The following is a 19,904-nucleotide window of genomic DNA, read 5'->3' on the forward strand; positions in this document are numbered from 1 at the left end:
TTGTTAAAAGGATGTCTCATAAACATTGGATTTGGTGGGGGCTTTAGTACTACATGTACTGTCACCACCTCTACGAACAGAACAATGAAGTAAGATTGGTGTACCTGTTTATGTGTGTATATAGGTCTTGTCATGTGACACTGATAGGTCACCTAAGTTTAATTAGGTCAGCATGACATCCACTATCTACACCAATATATTGTGAACATCAAATACTGTTATATGTAAGTGAGTTTTAGCTATTCTCCACAGGGTCCCCTATTGCCATCTCAAACTGAACTTTTATCATTCCAGTATCTATCTGCCTTCCATTGATTAATTTAATGAAAAATTAATCTCAGCATACTCATATACAACAAAAACTTCAGTGCTTTTTTGCAAATGTTTGAAAACGAAAGCGTCCTTTATGAGAGCCGGGGGAGATCAATTAATTCTCACCATTGACAGAAATTTCATCGCCAGCTTGTGATCGCAGTTTGATGTCCCCGTACCTAGATGTGTCCACATCACTTTCCACACAAATCACCTACGCTGACAGCAATAGCTTTTCTGATCCAATTTGGTTGGCCACACCTCATTATTGCTCATTAAATATAGGTACAATTCCTTAGTGTCCACTGGGCCACCTACAAGGGGCCAGACCTGTACATCCCCTTTCACAAGGCTGAAAACTAACAATAGGGCCAGCTTTCACCTGACGGGGTACATACAGGTAGACATAGATATGCTACTGGGCGAAACTTCAATTGATATCGCAAATTACTTAGTAATCCTCGTGGACCATAGCAGCCATTTAACTGGTTTGTTATTAAAATCTGACACGTATATAGGGAGCTTTGTTAGCTGAATCAACAAGTTCTGACCTAAGAATTGTAATACTAATGCAAGCCTTCCAAGGGATTGTCACCTATGTGACGGATTCCCGGAGTAAATGGAACATGTTTGTGTATTTGATGGATGTGAGAGCTATTGTACGTACCTGACGTTTGGTACATTGCCGATGTGGACCTATCAGGAAGCTAATCAGAGATCATGTGCAGTAGTGCATGCATGAGAGTACACTGATGGGAAGAAGAGTATATATACAATTCAAGCACTTCACCATGCTACAAACGGATGCCAAATAAATATTGTTCTAGAGGTACAGATGTCAAGCATCTATTTTACATGTACATTGTACAAGTATAAAGTTTTCTGTTTTGAATGGATGTTTTGAAGGTGCGCAACATTTTTAGCTAACCTGGCCTGAAGGACCATAGTGAGCTTATGCCGTGGCGCAGCGTCCGTCCTTGTCCGTCGTCAACTTTTTCTTTAAAACCTATCTCCTCCTAAACGCCAAATAGGATTTCAACCAGATTTAGTCTGAAGCATCACTAGGGTAGGGCAATCACTTCTTAAATAAATGAGGTTGGTTCGACCCCTGAGGCCATGGGGACGGGGCCCTGAAGGGGAACTTAGCTAAATTTGCCTTAAAACGTATCTCCTCCTAAATGCCAGAGAAGATTTCAACCAAATTTGCTCTGAAACTTAATTGAGGGAGGGCAGTCATTTCCTAAATGAAACCGCGGTTCGACACCTGGGGCTAGGAAGACCGGGCCCCAAACAGGAAACTTATCTAATATTTTGCTTTAAGATGCTAATACCCCCTAATTGCCTGAGTGGATTGTACAAAATGTGGTCAAAAACATTATTGAGGAAGAACAAACATTTCCTAATTGAATGAGGTTGATTTGACCCCTGTGGTCCTAAGAAATGGTACAGCTAGATTAGTGTAGTTTTCATAAATTGTTCAAAATTGGTTTCTAGGTTTATAAAAGCTTATAGTTGAATGAAAATTAAAGTATTGTCTAATTGCACCCCGTAATATGACATATTACTTATTTCAAAATCTGTTAACATGGCAACTCAATGGAGGCCCCTGATTAGTTGAAAGTCAGATATTGTGGTCCCAGGTGGGTTAGAACATAGATCTTGTCTGGTTTTGAGGAAATTTCATACAAAGATGTGCTAATGCATTCAGTTGTAATGACTTAAATATAAAACCAGGTGAGCAATACAGGTCCAATGGACCTCTTGTTCATTTTCAGTTTGGTCAGACAAGGGGACTGTTAACTATAACATGCAATTCGAACTTCGTACACATCCCAAAATTATTTTAAAAGATGTTTAGAATTCTGTGTTCAGTGGTTGCGTTAATGCTGTATTTGCTTGTATCAAATGATTGCAAGGGAGACAGCTTTTCTTTTGCAGATTTCTTGAATATTCTTATGTGTATTAATCAATTAATATTTAATCATTTACTTGGAACCTGACTTTTGAAAAGTCTGGCACTGTCAGTGGTGCCATTTGATGGCTACACAAGCTGATGCTTGTCTTTATTCATATATATGTTTTACAATGACAGCATGAATTAAGTCTTCATGGTAAATTGTATGGGAAGGCTGGTAGATATACTGTCCGTAGACAGTTAAGGAGGGTTAGATATACTAAGAACTGGTGGATATAGCCCGGCACTGTATATTAGGATACAGGCCTGTTTGCACACATGTTGTGTGATATATGACAGGTACCGGCCTATATTGTAGAGATGGGTATTGACTTTTGACATATATACAACAGTAAAGTAATTATATATCTGTATATGGCTCATATAGGCCTACTGTCAGGCAGTAGACATCTACACACCATCTTAGCAATCTGTATTTGTGTTTTTTTTGACAGAAGTATTCAATTGAATTCAAAAAATAATTTACATCTTAATTTGCTTATTCATCTTACCAGAACGACGTCTCACAGTGAGTTATGACGTCATAAGTTTTGATACCTTCCGTGGTGTTAGACTTGCACAAGACCTATATTTTAGAAATTATCCGAACAAGTATCAATATTGCTCTGAATGTAAATATAAGGATAGAATCCCATTTTGTTGAGGTTTATACCCCATAAACCTCAACAAAACAGAATTCAATCCTTAATTAAAGTCTTCATGTAACTTACATGACATTTCTGTCATCATTGAACTTTAAATTGGACTTTAGGTATGCGGCTCAAGTTCTGGTCGATTCCTTTCTTGCAATAAAGCTATTCACAGGTTTTCACGTTTTGGCTGTAGTAGATTGGTAATTGATGGTATACTATCATTATGTATAGATTAAGGAGAGTTAATCTATCTGATTTCCTATTTGATTAATTTACAGGTGCATGGTAATGTCAAGGTCTCCAGTAGGCTTTCATTTTGTCTTCTAATTTGGATTAAAACAACTTTTTATCGGGGATGGGATGTTTTTTAGTATACATGAAGCTGTGTGTAGGCTTTACTACGTATCTACTCTGTGGAATATGTAATCCTTACGTATATCTGTTTTAATGGGAATGTGTATTGATTTCTACAGAATTTAATAGGCTCACTGTTATGTGAAATCTTCATGGTTGGCTGATGACATGTATGGATATTTAAAGGTTTGTAGCATGATCTGGGTCCAACAAGAATCGTGTCATTTAGAACCATAGCTGCACGTACACAAAAGTAAGATAATATGGTAAAAAGCTGTCAATAGTTTGGGTATATATGAAGTATGTTCAGAAATGTCTTCCCTAGAATGTCTGTGTTTTAACCCCTCTCCCCCAGGATATTATATCCCCTGTAAGCTAACTAGACATTGGACGTTGTATCCAGGTAGCACATCTGATGTAGGTGATAATAACAGCCTCACTTGGTAATTACAGCCAGTGTATCTACCTGTTAAACTGATGGCATTCTAACACTGCTGGTAAGAAGTGTACAGGTGGTACTTGTCATACACATACACAGGTAGACTTACATATATAAGGACAATTCTTTTAGGGAAAGTAGGGATTGTAAAGATTAGGTGTAACTATATATGAATGCATGGATTAAGAGTACATTACTTTTCTGTGATGATGATTCTGTTGGTTGTGGTATAACAGATGTTCTAATGTTGGACCAAGGGTTCAAAATAGGGGGAAAAATGCCAGAAATCATACATTGATTCCCAGTGGCTCTAAGCATGGGTATTTGATGAATCCAGTGGTATCCTATGGTTTTGTGTTATTGAGTGGATCCATGGATGCCAGGTACAGTATGTGGATAAAATATGACTTATTTGATTGGTGACAAGGGTTCCAAGGACTCCTTATTCTTTCTCGTAAACACAAGGAAATGTTGTTGAAGTCACATATATACTAGTATGATCTTTTCAATATATTTATAAAGAAACTTTGACTCTCTGCTGGTAAAGTGCAGGGGTTTGAAAATGAAGAATTAAACTCTTTTCTTCAGGACTTGCTGTTATATAGCTACTTGTAACCAACACTGGTTCAATTCATTTAGTCATGCAAACTTAAAACAGCAGTCATTTTGTGGAAGGATTTGAGATTGTGAACGCTGTTAAACATACAGTGTGTGCCATACTGAAAATTGTTAGAAATTCATCAACACAAAAGCTAGATAATAATTTAACTGCTCTGATAAAAGGGTATCTAAGTAGCAAATTTGTAATTTTTTGTTAGATTCTATGTATTATATTCATGTAATTTTATATTTTCGTTTAGATGACAAATACAGGGAAGACAACGACACTGCTGCCCATGGCTCTAACCACAATCACCGTGGTGACAGACGGACAGAACGTGATAAAAAATCCTTGGATCGCCAAGGCAGAGGAGCGACAGGAAGTCCTAAACGCGTGGATTTTCATGAACACAATGAAATGCGGGAAGTGAATCTTGATGGTACTTACACAGACCTTGCAGTAGGAAGTGCAAGCAATACTGGCCCAGTGGTAGATTCATCTTCATTTTCTCAGGGAAATATTACAGACTCTGTCGCACTCCGGAACACCGAAATTAGGTTTATAAACGAACATCAAAGTGAAAGAACTGGAAACGATTTGAGATGGAATGGGAGAGCACCATTTACAGCTTTTAATACGAACATGCCACCTCCATCCAGTGGCGGCAGTAAATTCACTCATGTGAGTGTCACAGTCCCAGGCTCCACCAGGGCGACTTCATCTGTTGGAGTCGCAGGGGGTGCCACCAACAAAGTGCCTGGAGCTTTGTCGTCGGCGCTGGCCAGTCCAATACAGACGAGAGACGCTCACAATGACCGTGGGGCATCTGACCTTGACCGACGATGGGAGGTTGGTTCCACAGATTCAGCACAGTCTGATGATCGCCCGTTCAGTCGAAGGTTCAAGGGCAGCATAAGGGACATAGACTCAGGTAAGAGTAGGGTGGTGTTTTATTTGTGTGACTCTACTAGGGTAAAAGTAGGGCAGTATTTTGTTTCAGGTAAAAAATGGAGAAGTCTTTTATTTGTGTGACTTGACTTGACTATAACAGTGTTTTTTGTGTATGACTCAAAAAAGGTAAAAGTGGGACAGTGGGACTAGAATTAGACTTGTATGCCATTATTGCCATATATGTGTGACAATTCAAACAAGACTCAAGTTAAATTATGAAGATTGTGACAGAAACTTGTGTGAAAGTTTCATACATAAAATAGTGTTAAAAATATAATCTGCAGCAACATTTAAATTGTCAAATAGTCACTTTGGTTATACCTAAGCTTAATTTCAAAAACTAAATTATATCTTAACTCATTCACCCCTGAAATTTCATAATGAACCATTCCGGCCTTTGAATTGGAAGAGTTCAAATGTGTCTTCTGGGGTGAATGAGTTAATGTGATTTCTATGAGAAAATAAATTTCAAATAAAGCTTTGCACGATATAAATCTTCATGATGTGAGCAGTTAACTACTGTTATAGTCCCCTATATAGCGGCCTATATAACACCTCCAACCTAACTTGACAGGTCGGTACAGTGTGTGCTGTATCACCACATTTATTGTGTACTTGTGCTGTATTCATGTGATCTCAAGTACTGCACAATATAACACCTCCAACTGTAGGGTACTTGACAGGTCGGTACAGTGTGTGCTGTATCACCACATTTATTGTGTACTTGTGCTGTATTCAGGTGATCTCAAGTACTGCACACTGGTTTGGGATTTACTTGTGATTGATACTGTGGAGAAGTCTAAAGGTATACTTAACCCTTCTTTGTATTTCCATGGGGGAAAAATTTAATTCAAATTTTGGATCAATTCCAGCTAAATTTCAAATTCTATTTATGTGATAATTAATACTCAGTGTGAAAAAATGGAAAGTGAAGAAGTTCACTTACATATATTTGAACTCGTTGATAAAGACACACAATTATTGACTGATCGAAAGCAAATAGCGTATAGAATCTGTCCACGGTTTACTTCACAGATATCCCTGAGGTCTGTAAATGTGTTATATCATACTTGAACAAGTCTACATTTACCTATTACATCCCTTTTAGAGTGTACATTTTATAGTGAACAAAACTGTTTATATTTTTTGCGGTTTTGGTAGAACAGAGAACAACAGTACAACATATACTATTGTGTTCCTTTAAATAGCTTATCCTCACTAAAACCAACTGACAATAAATCTGTAAAACAGTTTATATACACAATGTAAAATCATGAAGGTGTAGTTTCAGAATAAGTATTAAACGATGTATACAGTTACTTATCTCATTTGCTTGTATTTATAATTCCTGTGTATTAAGTTATCTATTTTGTGAAGGGTTCATGATCACTGATTGTACCAATTAAACTATACACTGTAAACACACCAAGAGTTGGGTCTCCAAACCCTAACAGAGCAGGAGCTAACAGCTGACTTCTGTGATGTGAAGAATCCATGTTACCCTCCTGGAACTACATTATACTTTTGCATGTTTACTTTCTTATATGCTGGTATCCATTTGTACAGCTGGGTAAACTTTAAAAATTCAGAGTAAATGTCTTTTTGAAGGATACAACAACAGTTTCTAAAACATTCATCCATTCTTATAAGAGTAGCTAGGCCCAAACCCTATCTGTTAGTACAGTATGCATGCAGCCCATGTTACTGGCCCTTTTAGGTGTTAAAACCAAAGTGATTTGATATATTATTTAGGTATATCCCCCATACAGCTAGCCTTGATTAATGTGCCTGTTGTTCCCTGCTGTTCCTCACAGACGATTGGTAGGGGACAGGAGTGCCTGTTGTTCCCTGCTATTCCTCACAGACAGGTGGTGGGGACAGGAGTACCTATTGTTCCCTGCTATTCCTCACAGACGAGTGGTAGGGGACAGGAGTGCCTATTGTTCCCTGCTATTCCCCCCAGACAGGTGGTGGGGACAGGATTACCTGTTGCTCGCTTCTGTTCCTCACAGACAGTTGGTGGGCACAGGAGTACCTGTTGTCCCCTGCTGTTCCTCACATACGAGTGGTAGGGGACAGGAGTGCCTGTTGTTTCCTGCTATTCCTCCCAGACAGGTGGTGGGGACAGGAGTACCTGCTGTGAGCTGCTGTTCTGCACAGTCGCGTGGGAGGTGGCAGGAGTGTCTGTTGTGCCCTGCTGTTCCTCACAGACTATTTGTAGGGGACAGGAGTGTCTGTTGTTCCATGCTGTTCCTCACAGACGATTGGTAGGGGACAGGAGTACCTATTGTTCCCTGCTGTTCCTCACAGACAGTTGGTGAGGGACAGGAGTACCTGTTGTTCCCTGCTGTTCCTCACAGACAAGTGGTAGGGGACAGGAGTACCTGTTCCCTGCTGTTCCTCACAGACAGTTGGTGGGGACAGGTATACCTATTGTTCCCTGCTGTTCCTCACAGACAGTTGGTGGGGACAGGAGTACCTATTGTTCCCTGCTGTTCCTCACAGACAGTTGGTGGGGACAGGTATACCTATTGTTCCCTGCTGTTCCTCACAGACAGTTGGTGAGGGACAGGAGTACCTGTTGTTCCCTGCTGTTCCTCGCATACGAGTGGTAGGGGACAGGAGTACCTGTTGTTCCCTGCTGTTCCTCACAGACAGGTGGTGGGAACAGGGGTACCTGTTCCCTGCTGTTCCTCACAGACAGTTGGTGGGGACAGTAGTACCTGTTGTTCCCTGCTGTTCCTCACAGACAGGTGGTGGGGACAGGAGTACCTGTTGCTCCCTGCTGTTCCTCACAGACAGGTGGTGAGGGCCAGGAGTACCTGTTGTCCCCTGCTGTTCCTCACAGAAAAGTGGTAGGGAACAGGAGAACCTGTTGTTCCCTGCTGTTCCTCACAGACAGGTGGTGAGGGACAGGAGGACCTGTTGTCCCCTGCTGTTCCTCACAGACAAGTGGTAGGGAACAGTAGTACCTGTTGTTCCCTGCTGTTCCTCACCGACAGGTGGTAGGGGATTGGAATACCTGTTGTTCCCTGCTGTTCCTCACAGACAGGTGGTGGGGACAGGAGTACCTGTTGTTACCTGCTGTTCCTCCCAGACAGGTGGTGGGGGACAGGAGTACCTGTTGTCCCCTGCTGTTCCTCACAGAAAAGTGGTAGGGAACAGGAGAACCTGTTGTTCCCTGCTGTTCCTCACAGACAGGTGGTAGGGGATTGGAATACCTGTTGTACCCTGCTGTTCCTCACAGACAGTTGGTGGGGACAGGAGAACCTGTTGTCCCCTGCTGTTCCTCACAGACAAGTGGTAGGGAACAGGAGTACCTGTTGTTCCCTGCTGTTCCTCACAGACAGGTGGTGAGGGACAGGAGTACCTGTTGTCCCCTGCTGTTCCTCACAGACAAGTGGTAGGGAACAGGAGTACCTGTTGTCCCCTGCTGTTCCTCACAGACGAGTGGTGGGAACAGGAGTACCTGTTGTCCCCTGCTGTTCCTCACAGAAAAGTGGTAGGGAACAGGAGTACCTGTTGTTCCCTGCTGTTCCTCACAGACAGGTGGTGGGGACAGGAGTACTGAACACAGGGGACATCTACTCCACATTCCTGAGTTTCTTGTATTTACTTAGTACAGCGATGCCGGAACTCACTATTTACAAAGTAAAACACATGTAACAGTCAGTATTTGTAAAGTAAAACACCTTACTTGACATTTTGTTGATACTGTGATTCACGACACCTGAACAACCATCTGATGGCTGTGTATTAAAACTATAAAACAATACGCTACAATGTAAAAGTTAGTTCAATAGATTGATCTCTGTCACATCTTTAAAGAAGTTTTTATCATTCCCATTACAAGTGTAACAGAGCTTTGGTAGAAACAGACACAACCTGTGTTGAAAAGGATTTTTTTTATCAATTGAAAAACCAAAATGCAAAAGATCACAAGTGCAATTACTTGAGCGGTATGCCAAGTATGCATCTACAAATATGATCTTATATTGTTGGGTCCATGCTGTAGGCATAGTGAACTGCTAGATACCATGTCAGAGATCCAGTTGTTGGTGAGAGCAGTAAAGCCCCATGTACACAGACTGGCCTTGGTATTTGATGGTATCCTGGAAGTGGTAACATAGCCTGACCTAAACTCCTCAAACTGTCACAGCAGTGCAGAGTAAGCATAAAAACCTGATCTCTTGTGCTTACATCACAGGTGTAGAAGAAGGGATCCTTGGATCAAATCATCAGATATTGCCTAGCATCAAAGTTTTACTTGGAATTTTTGCAGCTGTCAGTTTGTGATTGATTTGACTGTTAGATTAGGAAACAAGGACACTGTAACTCTATTGAGTGTAACATTGACATGTACAACTTGGCACTGTAACCTGGTACTGGCCAGGTACAAAGTCCCATTCTCCTTATACCTCTCTAAATCTCGGAGATTCTCAAGCTCTGAGAAGAATAAAAGGACCCTTAGCTGTTTGATTACATATTTTCACATTTTTATCTTTTTACATTTGCATTGAATAGAGTTCTATCTCCTGTTTGTCACCTGGCTACTCAGTCAGGTCTCGATCCAGAACTCATGAATATGTATGATACACATATTTGTAAATAGCTATGTTTGACATTAGTGGATATCAACAATAGGATAGCTGAGTGTTTAGGGACATTTCACATTAATTTATTGATAGCGCTTATTTTCTATTAAATATATTAGTACCCATCCATGTGTTTAAGGTCAAGGTCAAAGAAAAATAGAGGTCATTGACATTACAAGTGTTATTCAATGGGTGGACACTTTCATGTGGAATTTCCTTAGAGTTACAAAGCTGCATGACCTTCACTAACAGGTATCTACCAAGTGTTAGAAGTACATGATATCTGAAACAAGGATATGTGTTAGTAAGGGGCTCACAACAAGTGACTATATTGACTATTATGAAAATTTATCTTAAGTTAGCTAATTTTGAATTGTTTAAAAGAAAGCGTTTTTGATGTTGTTTTCATATTGTTTGATATTGATCAATTCTTTTCTAAGTGTTTGTTAAACTTATGATCATTTACAAAATTTAGGCATTCATAATGTTTTTGAATTGTGGATAAATATCTGAAATGGAGGAGCCCTGAGGTCTAAGGGCACAATCTCAAAATAGCCATGTTCAGTTGTTCCGGATTTTAACAAATCAAAGAGACGGAAGGTGTTAATAAATGTTTACCAGTCGATTAACCAACTTTGGGCCGTTTAATGGGTGGTCTGGGAGCTGATAAATCGGGAGAATTGGGGTAAAACGAAGGTCATTCTGATTGGTCACCTTCTGATTACAAGAAAATCCTCCTTAACACAGCCTTACCTCTGAGTATTGGGTATGGGTTGTTTGCATGTGAAATTCTAATTTTCATTGTTGTCAGACAGAAAATGTATTTTTTAATGCCACAATATAATCTGGAATGCTAGATTTGATTTAAGTGGTCTCTGGAAGTACAATGGGCCATGTGTTGGCCACCAGCAATCTGTATGTAACATTCACATGTACATACACAGTCAGGTTTGTCTGCAACTGACAAAATCTTAAACATGTTAGAATTGGCATCCATTACCCAGAACCTGTGCTATTGATTACAGGTTTTATTATTCAATCTTCTAGCGCATAAGTTGGAGAATTACTGACGGGACGGCAGCTTGAAATTCTTGTAAGATTTTTTCAACCACCAAAACCTTTAACTCATTTTGGCACAAGGTTACATAAAAACATCTTTAAAACCACTTAGATAAATCAACATTTACATGGATGAGTACTTTCAAGATTGTCAAGTGTTTGAGTCAAACGTGATTATTGAGTCCTTTTGTTTTGTGTTCATTTTGCAAATTAGCCTCTGTAGGAAACAGTTCAGGTAACCTTTATGTTACAGCTGTATTCAAAGGTCTATATCAACACATCAGGGGTTTGTCATATCATATCCCTGAAAAGTGGAATTATTTTCATAATTTATTGGCATCAGAATAAGAGAAAGGAATGTTCACAAATTACAAATTTTGCTGTTTAAATCCTGCTGAGCCATGGTGCACATTAGTGATTTTACCTTTCAATGAATATAGACATCGCGGTAAAGTTTGTCATCATGACAAATTGATTTTGGAGATATTAATTCAAAGCATGAAGTGCATTTGTATCTAAAAGCCCCCCCAAAAAATCTGATGAGTTTCTCAAGAATCACATGTTGACGTTTGGAATAATGATGTTATGCTGACCATGAAAGCATTGATATAATTTCAATGTGTTTGTGGTAAGTACCTGCTAGGTATATTAATGTTGAGTTATTGAGGTCAGTGTTGGATGTATATGGGTTGTGGGGATAACTCAGCTGTAAACAACTATCAATGAGCGTAATTTACTTTCTGTCCTCGATTTTCCGACTCCTGATCAGGTTACTGACACAAATAATTTAAATCCTCTTGGGGCCAAAACTCTTCCATTGCTTAGAACTTAGGTGATTGGTTGATATATTTACGGCTCGAAACAGAGATCATTGCTGCGGAAAGCCATGAATAGAAATCATATTTGACGTAAAATATCTCTTCAAAACTTAAGATATATCTTTTTCTTCTGTATTCTTTCGTTTAATTTTCTTATGCTATACAGATAAGTTCTGCCTACATCATGAGTACACAAGGCAATATATAGTTGGCTGTGTGACATCAGGATATAGATATCAGTGTCTATTATATCTGTGTGATAAAAGGTTTGTGTGTGTGGAAACGAGGGTTAGTGCTGAGTAATATTACATAACATTGAATGACTTCATATAATAGCCATGAGTATGCATTACAATACAATAGCTATATGATCTAAGTATTAGGGAAATGAGTTTTAAAAAGCTATATTTATCTTACAACAATTATGAAACAAGTGTTTTTTTTCAATATAATTAATCACTCTTGTTGAATGTAAGCCTGCTGAGGGTCTTAACCAATGGGTGGAAACCAATGTACCCAGAGAAAACCCACATGGTTTGGGCCAGGTGACACAATTTACATGTCCAATCAGGGAATCTAATTGGCCATCTTAGTGAAAGGGAAACACACCTTTCCACTCTGCCACCGACCACCATAGGAATGAGTTTCCAGTTAAAATGAGATTTATGAAACAAACTTTTTTCCATTTTAGTGCTACTGGACTAAAAATGAACTTATAGATGGTTTTAAAATCTTGTATAAAATGGAAACAAGTTCAAAAGGTCATTTGATTATGTCAGACATTTCCAAGAATGTGTTCAAATATTCACAAAACTTTCTCTGCTTAATATAGCAGAGAAGTAATAATGATGAAAATGATTGGTAGGAGGGAACACATTTTGATTCATGGCCAAAACACTATTGATACAGTATGATTGGACAGCATACTTTCCAAAAAGCAATCATTTCTCTTGGAAATGGAAATAAAGACAGCTAAAAGCAAGTTCTCCTTTCAATGAGTTACTGATGTGCTCAGATCTGACTTAGGTTAGATACATTTATATCTTTAATGGTAGGGTGATATAGACTGATAGGAAGGTTAGGGTACCTGAAGCTGTCATCTGCTGAGGGTAAACAAACCTTCAAATCACCCTTGTACAGGGTGATGCATTGAGTGATACTGAATAAATATTAAATTTCAAACACATATTGAATAATTGTCAACAAGTGTAGAAAATATCAATAACAGAAATACTAGCTGTTGTATTCCACCGTTGATGCAGTGAAGGGCGAATAACTTGTGTTAGATTTTACGTTCCGTGTTTCCAAGGTAGAGGATAGGCCTTATGGTGTTTGCTCTATGAAAAAATACACAACTTTAAATAAATGAAAACTATCTTGAAAATGACATAACAACGAGATCAAATCTCAAATAGACTTTCACGACCATTTGGGTGCACTGGGACCACACCCAAATTATTGCTAGGGTGACACAACATAAACAGACAGGTATTTGTACCTCATTAAAGGTGTGTTGTACATGTTTCTACCTGGCTGTTATATAACTTCTGTTGCCCTGTTTTTGCGTGGTAAAAAATTGAAGGAAATTTGTTCAGTAGAAAGAAAAACATTTTCATAGGAAATAAGAAGGGGTGTCAGCTTTAAGATTCATTTATTTACGATGTGGATATCTTCTGTTTATATTAAAGGTGTTGTAAATTTTGACCTGTAACCAATATATGTAATATGTTCACCTGTAATGAGACATCATTGCTCACCTTTATCTCGCCAAGTTCAAGCCTGTCTATGAGTGGCTGCCATGCACTATGAGATGTAGTCTTTAAATGTCAGTTGTATTTGTCGTAAGACAAACAGTTAGGGACTGAATGGCTCCTCTTTGTGTATTTGACTTGCGACTTAAACCCAGGTATTAACACTAGGGGGAACTTGGGTCAGCTTGCAGCGATTATATCGTTAGGTAACAGAACACACTGTAATAAAACTTGAATACTATAAATCCATTTTTGATAATAGACGTCCTCTATGTTTGTAGCAAGTTTAACTCTAGGTATTTAATCTTTTAATGGTGGTTTTCTTCAAGGGATTCAAGTAATACATTCTTCAATGTAAAAGGTACAGATGTCAACATAGAAATGTAAGGGGGAAAGGTCCTATTGTAAACCAGTATATCGGGTAAGTAAAATAGTCGGTCAAGACCAGTACGTCACCGGACAGGTTAATGTAGGTCAAAAAAGACAATGGTACCAAGCTTGAATTCTTGGCCATTAAGTGAATACTCTGGACACTTGTATGCTTGTCCATAAAAACTCGCTGCTTAGACTGTCACGGTCAAGTGTACTATGGCTAATTTTGTGCACTGATCACAGTCTTTTATATATATAGACTTACATTTTACGTTACGACTGATGTTGTTTTGCTCCTTTTTGAGAAAAACAGTTTCATGCTGCATTTAAAAAGAATTCTATTTCTTTCCTTCAAATTAGAAAAAGTTTTTTTATTCAATGTCTATTAATCACTCGTATGTCTTTGAAAATGCTCACGAATGGACTTTATATGTAATGTTATATATGACAAAATATAAAGTGTCGGGCATTGATCTTATTCTTTGAGATACGCTGTTGTCATCATTATACATCTTGCCAAATAAATGTCAACTGCATGGTCGTGGAGAATGTGAGACGAGATTTTGAGTAGGGAAGTGACGTAGTTTGGCACTCTTTACACCGTGTCTACGGGTCATAATCAACACATTCCGGGATAGAGCTAGTGTAGGCTCATTTACTAGGGCCCAAAATTAAATCCTGATAGTACATATTATAAGGAGCTGTACATTGGAGGAGGTTACTGGGCATTTGATAAATATAATCAGTCAATTTCAAGATTCCTTAGTTTAAATGAAAGGCTTACTGAGATCTGAAAATTGCTCTTTGATAGGTGCATTCTCCAAACTGACAATCAATTGTTGACAATCAAGGACATTTGGCACTTCAATCTGTATGTTAGGCCATTCTGTGTTATTTTTGAATAAATCTGACATTATATAAATGGTGAACAAGACTTCACATCTTTCTAGCCCTTACTGCTCTGTATTTGAAATCTCCAATAAGGAAATGTCTGTCCTTACAAAAGAAAAATACTGTAAAAGGAGGATAAAATTGAAAATGTTGTCACTTTCACTTTCATCAAATTTTGTAGAAATTCATGGTAACCTTTCATTTAAAAATGAGATAATACATTAAATTTTGTGATAAGTATGAAAGAATGAATAAATTAAAACAAATGTCATGTATACCAGCTGATCTCACTTTGTCGTCCTTTAGAATGAGGAACTAAAATGAATAATTTTTATAGACTAATAAGTGATCTATCTTTAGTCAGATGTTTTCAACCAGTTATAATGCAGTCGTTGATCGTGAAACACCAGCTGATTCCCATTTCTACACTAGGACTCTTTGGACACCTCAGCTAGATATTTATAATGTCATGTAAGCTTCAAAGAATACTACAGAATAAATTACAAAAGATAGGGATACAATATTTCACCACTAAAACTGAGCTACATGCATTTTAATTTAGCTTTAATGTTATTTCAGTGTGCTAATATAAGTTGGGTTTAAATGCCAAATGCTGGCCCTGCTTTAATCGCTGTTATATTTGGGTTGGTTGTTTTGGTGATTGTAGATTTGTATGTCATTTGACTTGTCAGATAAAATTACAAACCAGGCTATGGTTACAGTCCTGCTGATATCTAGGTAGTTATTTTGTTTATTCAAAAGACAGGAATTCCAATAAACGTGGTTCTGGAATATCAATAGTTGTGGTGGTATATTATACACCACTGCAACAAGGCGACATTTTAAATTTCAATTTGTCTGTGGCATTTAAGCACCTTATGTTGTTTGAAGGAGGTTTACCCTGTATCAGACCATCATTTGTCTGTATGACACGAGTATTACCATTGAAACCGGCTGTAATTCAATTCAGAGGAACTTCCAGAGACAGCATGCTGAGAGTCCCCGCTACAGTAAAATAAGTTCCTTTAGGGATCCAACTACAGTAAAACAGGTTGGTTTAGAGACCCAACTATAGTAAAACAGGTTGGTTTAGAGACACAACTACAGTAAAACAGGTTGGTTTCGAGACCTAGCTATGAGCTAAGCAGCATGAATGTTTCAGGTAAGAAAATAAAGGTGGTCTTCCCAGTTACATCAATTCATTTCAATTTTGTGATTTCAACTATTTTCTAACAAAATAAACCTACCCAATATACAGATTGATCTTCTATAGGTTGTATGACAAAGGAATGTTGGTTAGTTGTTTCTGGTCGACTCGAGTGCTCTCATTTGTGGGTTGTCTGTACGTCTGTATGGAATGTCATGTCTAATTGATTGGTCAGAACAGCTTTTAAATGTTAAATACATATATTTATCATACATTTTGTATTAGAAATCAAAGCTGTGTCACAGCACTAACTGGGGACATTCCTTTGGGTGTGCGGAGGGTCTGTTTGTGCCTCACTCAAGTGCACTGTCCTGGGATGTGATGGGTCCGAGTTGGAATCTCGTGCCTGTAGACCCTGGGGCTATCACAGCTATAGTGTTAGTAGTGTAAGTAAAGACTGGGCATTAATCATAGTTGTTTTTCAAAAATCAATTATTGCTTAAAACAGCAATTTTCCAGCTTATATATTCTACCATCACCAGGTGTTTGTTCCCCGTGGTAAAAATCAATTAAAATGTCTGGTGGGAGATTGTTTTTAACCAATGTAGCAACTACACGAACCTTAGTTAGAACCTAATATTGTTGAGTACTTTCGTGCACATTGGATTCCACGAACTGACTTTTCTCTACTTATATTAATGGTTTACATTACGTATGAATAACTGAACGTGTTTGTTTTACGTTATGTGGTAATGTATGAGTAAATGGTTGTGTGGTACTGGAATTTGGTGCTTAACACAAGTTTACACAAAAATAGGGCCATGTAAAACTTCAGTAATCTGTAGTATTTTATGTTGCCGTCAAAACTTTGTATTTATCGCGATAAATTATGAACATGTTTTATAGCCAATTTTTAGTAATATTGTAAATTTGGTGATTCATAAACTTTGGTTATGCTAGCTGGTGCCAATTTCATAAACAATCTTTTGCATCAGGAAATTACTAACAATTTTCCGTAGAAAATCATTTGTTAAGAACTGGAAAACTTCTTTAACATCATGTTTTTCCACAACTGCAATTATGCTTTCCTTTGGGAAACTGGAGCTGAGGAATTTGGTAATTTTGAAATGCATGGGCCAGGTTTCATAACCCAAAATGTATGACTGATTTTTTTACACTATATTTATACCATATTAAGTGTATTTAAGCCACGCAAGAGTAATTTCATTTATTATCTAGGGTGTTAAAGAATTATTTATTATGTTATTACAATGTCAGTGTTACATGAACTATGACAGTTACCGTTTCATTTCAGGCTAGCACCACTGTAAATTTAGGAGCTAGAATACACCAAACTTTACTGACCTATTAACTTTGGGTATTAACTTTTCTTTAATACCTTTATATTGATTCTTGGTCACTACTTGGAATAGGTTGAATGTCTACCTTCAATTGTTGTTTTAGTGGCTATAGGAGGGTGGTAGTTATTCAGGGCTATTTTTCTATTGGTCATTTCTAACATGAGTTTGAGAGACATTCACTGTAGTGAAGGTGCCCTCACTATTGTTGGGAGGTGCGTGTCGTTGTTTTGAGGCTAACATAAAACTGCTGAGTTCCATGAAATGTTTTATTATTGAGCTAATTTTAATTCCCCCATGGAACGAGCGGTGAGGGATTGACTGACTACTTGACCTTGCTCGAGGAGTAGAAGACAACTTTTGAAGTGCACTCCTTGTGTAGTGTTCAAAATATTTGTCTTGTCTCCTACATGTTGTTTGTTTTTTTAATAGGAAGTCGACCCTTAGTTTTCATAATTCAATTTTCTTTCTACAAATTTATCTTTGGTTTTCCAGAAAGTTCATCAGTTCAAGCAATTGTTTGCATACTCTATATTAAATACACCATTATATGAACCTCTAGTGTTGGAAATAAAAATTGCAAATAATACATCTGCACTCTTCAGTAAAAAATTAAATTAGATTATAACGAAGGGATTTAAAGTCTTTGGAAATGAACATATTGACATTTTGAAGCTTAAATGTGTCAGGGTTTTACTGTTGACTTGAAGCTGTAATGTGTCAGGGTTTTACTGTTGACTTGAAGCTGTAATGTGTCAGGGTTTTACTATTGACTTGAAGCTGTAATGTGTCAGGGTTTTACTATTGACTTGAAGCTGTAATGTGTCAGGGTTTTACTGTTGACTTGAAGCTGTAATGTGTCAGGGTTTTACTCTTGACTTGAAGCTGTAATGTGTCAGGGTTTTACTATTGACTTGAAGCTGTAATGTGTCTGGGTTTTACTGTTGACTTGAAGCTGTAATGTGTCAGGGTTTTACTCTTGACTTGAAGCTGTAATGTGTCAGGGTTTTACTCTTGACTTGAAGCTATAATGTATCAGAGTTTTACTATTGACTTGAAGCTGTAATGTGTCTGGGGTTTACTGTTGACTTGAATCTGTAATGTGTCTGGGTTTTACTTGTGACTTGAAGCTGTAATGTGACTGGGTTTTACTGTTGAATTGAAGCTGTAATGTGTCGGTGTTTTACTGTTGACTCGAAGCTGTAATGTGTCTGGTTTTTACTGTTGACTTGAAGCTGTAGTGTGTCTGGGTTTTACTTGTGACTTGAAGCTGTAATGTGTTTGGGTTTTACTGTTGACTTGATGCTGTAATGTGTCTGGGGTTTACTGTTGACTTGAAGCTATAATGTATCAGAGTTTTACTATTGACTTGAAGCTGTAATGTGTCAGGGTTTTACTGTTGACTTGAAGCTATAATGTGTCAGAGTTTTACTATTGACTTGAAGCTGTAATGTGTCTGTGTTTTACTGTTGACTTGAAGCTGTAATGTGTCTGGGTTTTACTGTTGACTTGTACAAACTATAGAACATTGAATCCTAATGAAGATTCAGCTTTTATATGGGTGACTTTTATCAGTTGTGACTTAGTATTTGCAACAAGTCCAACAGATCAAACTGTTTAAGTTTCATGTCAAGTATGACATGTCTATAAGGATGCATGTTGTTCTTGTTTGAGATGTTGACCCTGGGATGTTACCACCAGAATGACCCTGTATATGTGACCCTCCCCAGGTCCCTTCTTCATTGACCCCAGCTGTCAGTAATTGAGGACCTTATTGACCTGTAATGTGTGATTGCTGTCACTTCCTGACCCATATATATTATCCTTGAGCTAGATTTACTATATGACATGTAGAATGTAATACATGTTGCTGAAGGCTGAGGACTTGTTAACTTACAATAAAATCTCGGTGTAATTCATTGTGTTGGACCTTATAGTATTAGTTATTAATGGACAAAAATCTATAAATACCTCATCATAAAATATATAATAACAAATCCTTACCAATGCTTTCAACTAGGTTTGGTGACTGATATGTTCTTTGGACTACTAAATTATATGATCCATAGTTATAACATAGGGAGGGGATGAATGGCTGAGTTTAATTTGGGCATTTATTTTCGTTATTTCAGTAAAACAGGATGTGATGAGGTGACCTGAGAGATATGTTGTTTAGGAATCAATGTGACATATATTTATAGGGATAACTATAGCAGACATGATCAATAATGGATTGTTGTGATACGCTTGTTGATGGTAAAATACTATTGTGATATGCTTGTTGATGGTAAAATACTATTGTGATACTATGCTGATGGTAAAATACTATTGTGATACACTTGCTGATGGTAAAATACTATTGTGATATGCTTGTTGATGGTAAAATACTATTGCGATACTCTGCTGATGGTGAAATACTATTGTGATATGCTTGTTGATGGTAAAATACTATTTTGATACACTTGTTGATGGTAAAATACTATTGTGATATGCTTGTTGATGGTAAAATACTATTGCGATACTCTGCTGATGGTAAAATACTATTGTGATATGCTTGTTGATGGTAAAATACTATTGTGATACTCTGCTGATGGTGAAATACTATTGTGATACTCTGCTGGTGGTAAAATACTATTGTGCTACTCTGCT

The 19,904-nt window shown here is 37.8% G+C and overlaps 1 protein-coding gene across 5 annotated transcripts in view; it reads left to right on the forward strand.

Moving 5' to 3' along the window:
* The window catches only part of LOC110442456 (centrosome-associated protein 350-like), a 134,082-nt gene that overhangs the window by 47,123 nt on the left and 67,055 nt on the right, over positions 1-19,904 (forward strand). For all 5 annotated transcript variants that reach the window (XM_021486071.1, XM_021486070.1, XM_021486073.1 and 2 more), the window contains one exon: positions 4,573-5,244. In XM_021486071.1, the coding sequence (XP_021341746.1) occupies positions 4,573-5,244 (672 nt within the window). The remainder of the gene's footprint in view (positions 1-4,572; positions 5,245-19,904) is intronic.

The sequence above is a fragment of the Mizuhopecten yessoensis genome, unplaced genomic scaffold (genome assembly GCF_002113885.1).
Source record: "Mizuhopecten yessoensis strain PY_sf001 unplaced genomic scaffold, ASM211388v2 scaffold716267, whole genome shotgun sequence".
Taxonomy (NCBI): domain Eukaryota; kingdom Metazoa; phylum Mollusca; class Bivalvia; order Pectinida; family Pectinidae; genus Mizuhopecten; species Mizuhopecten yessoensis.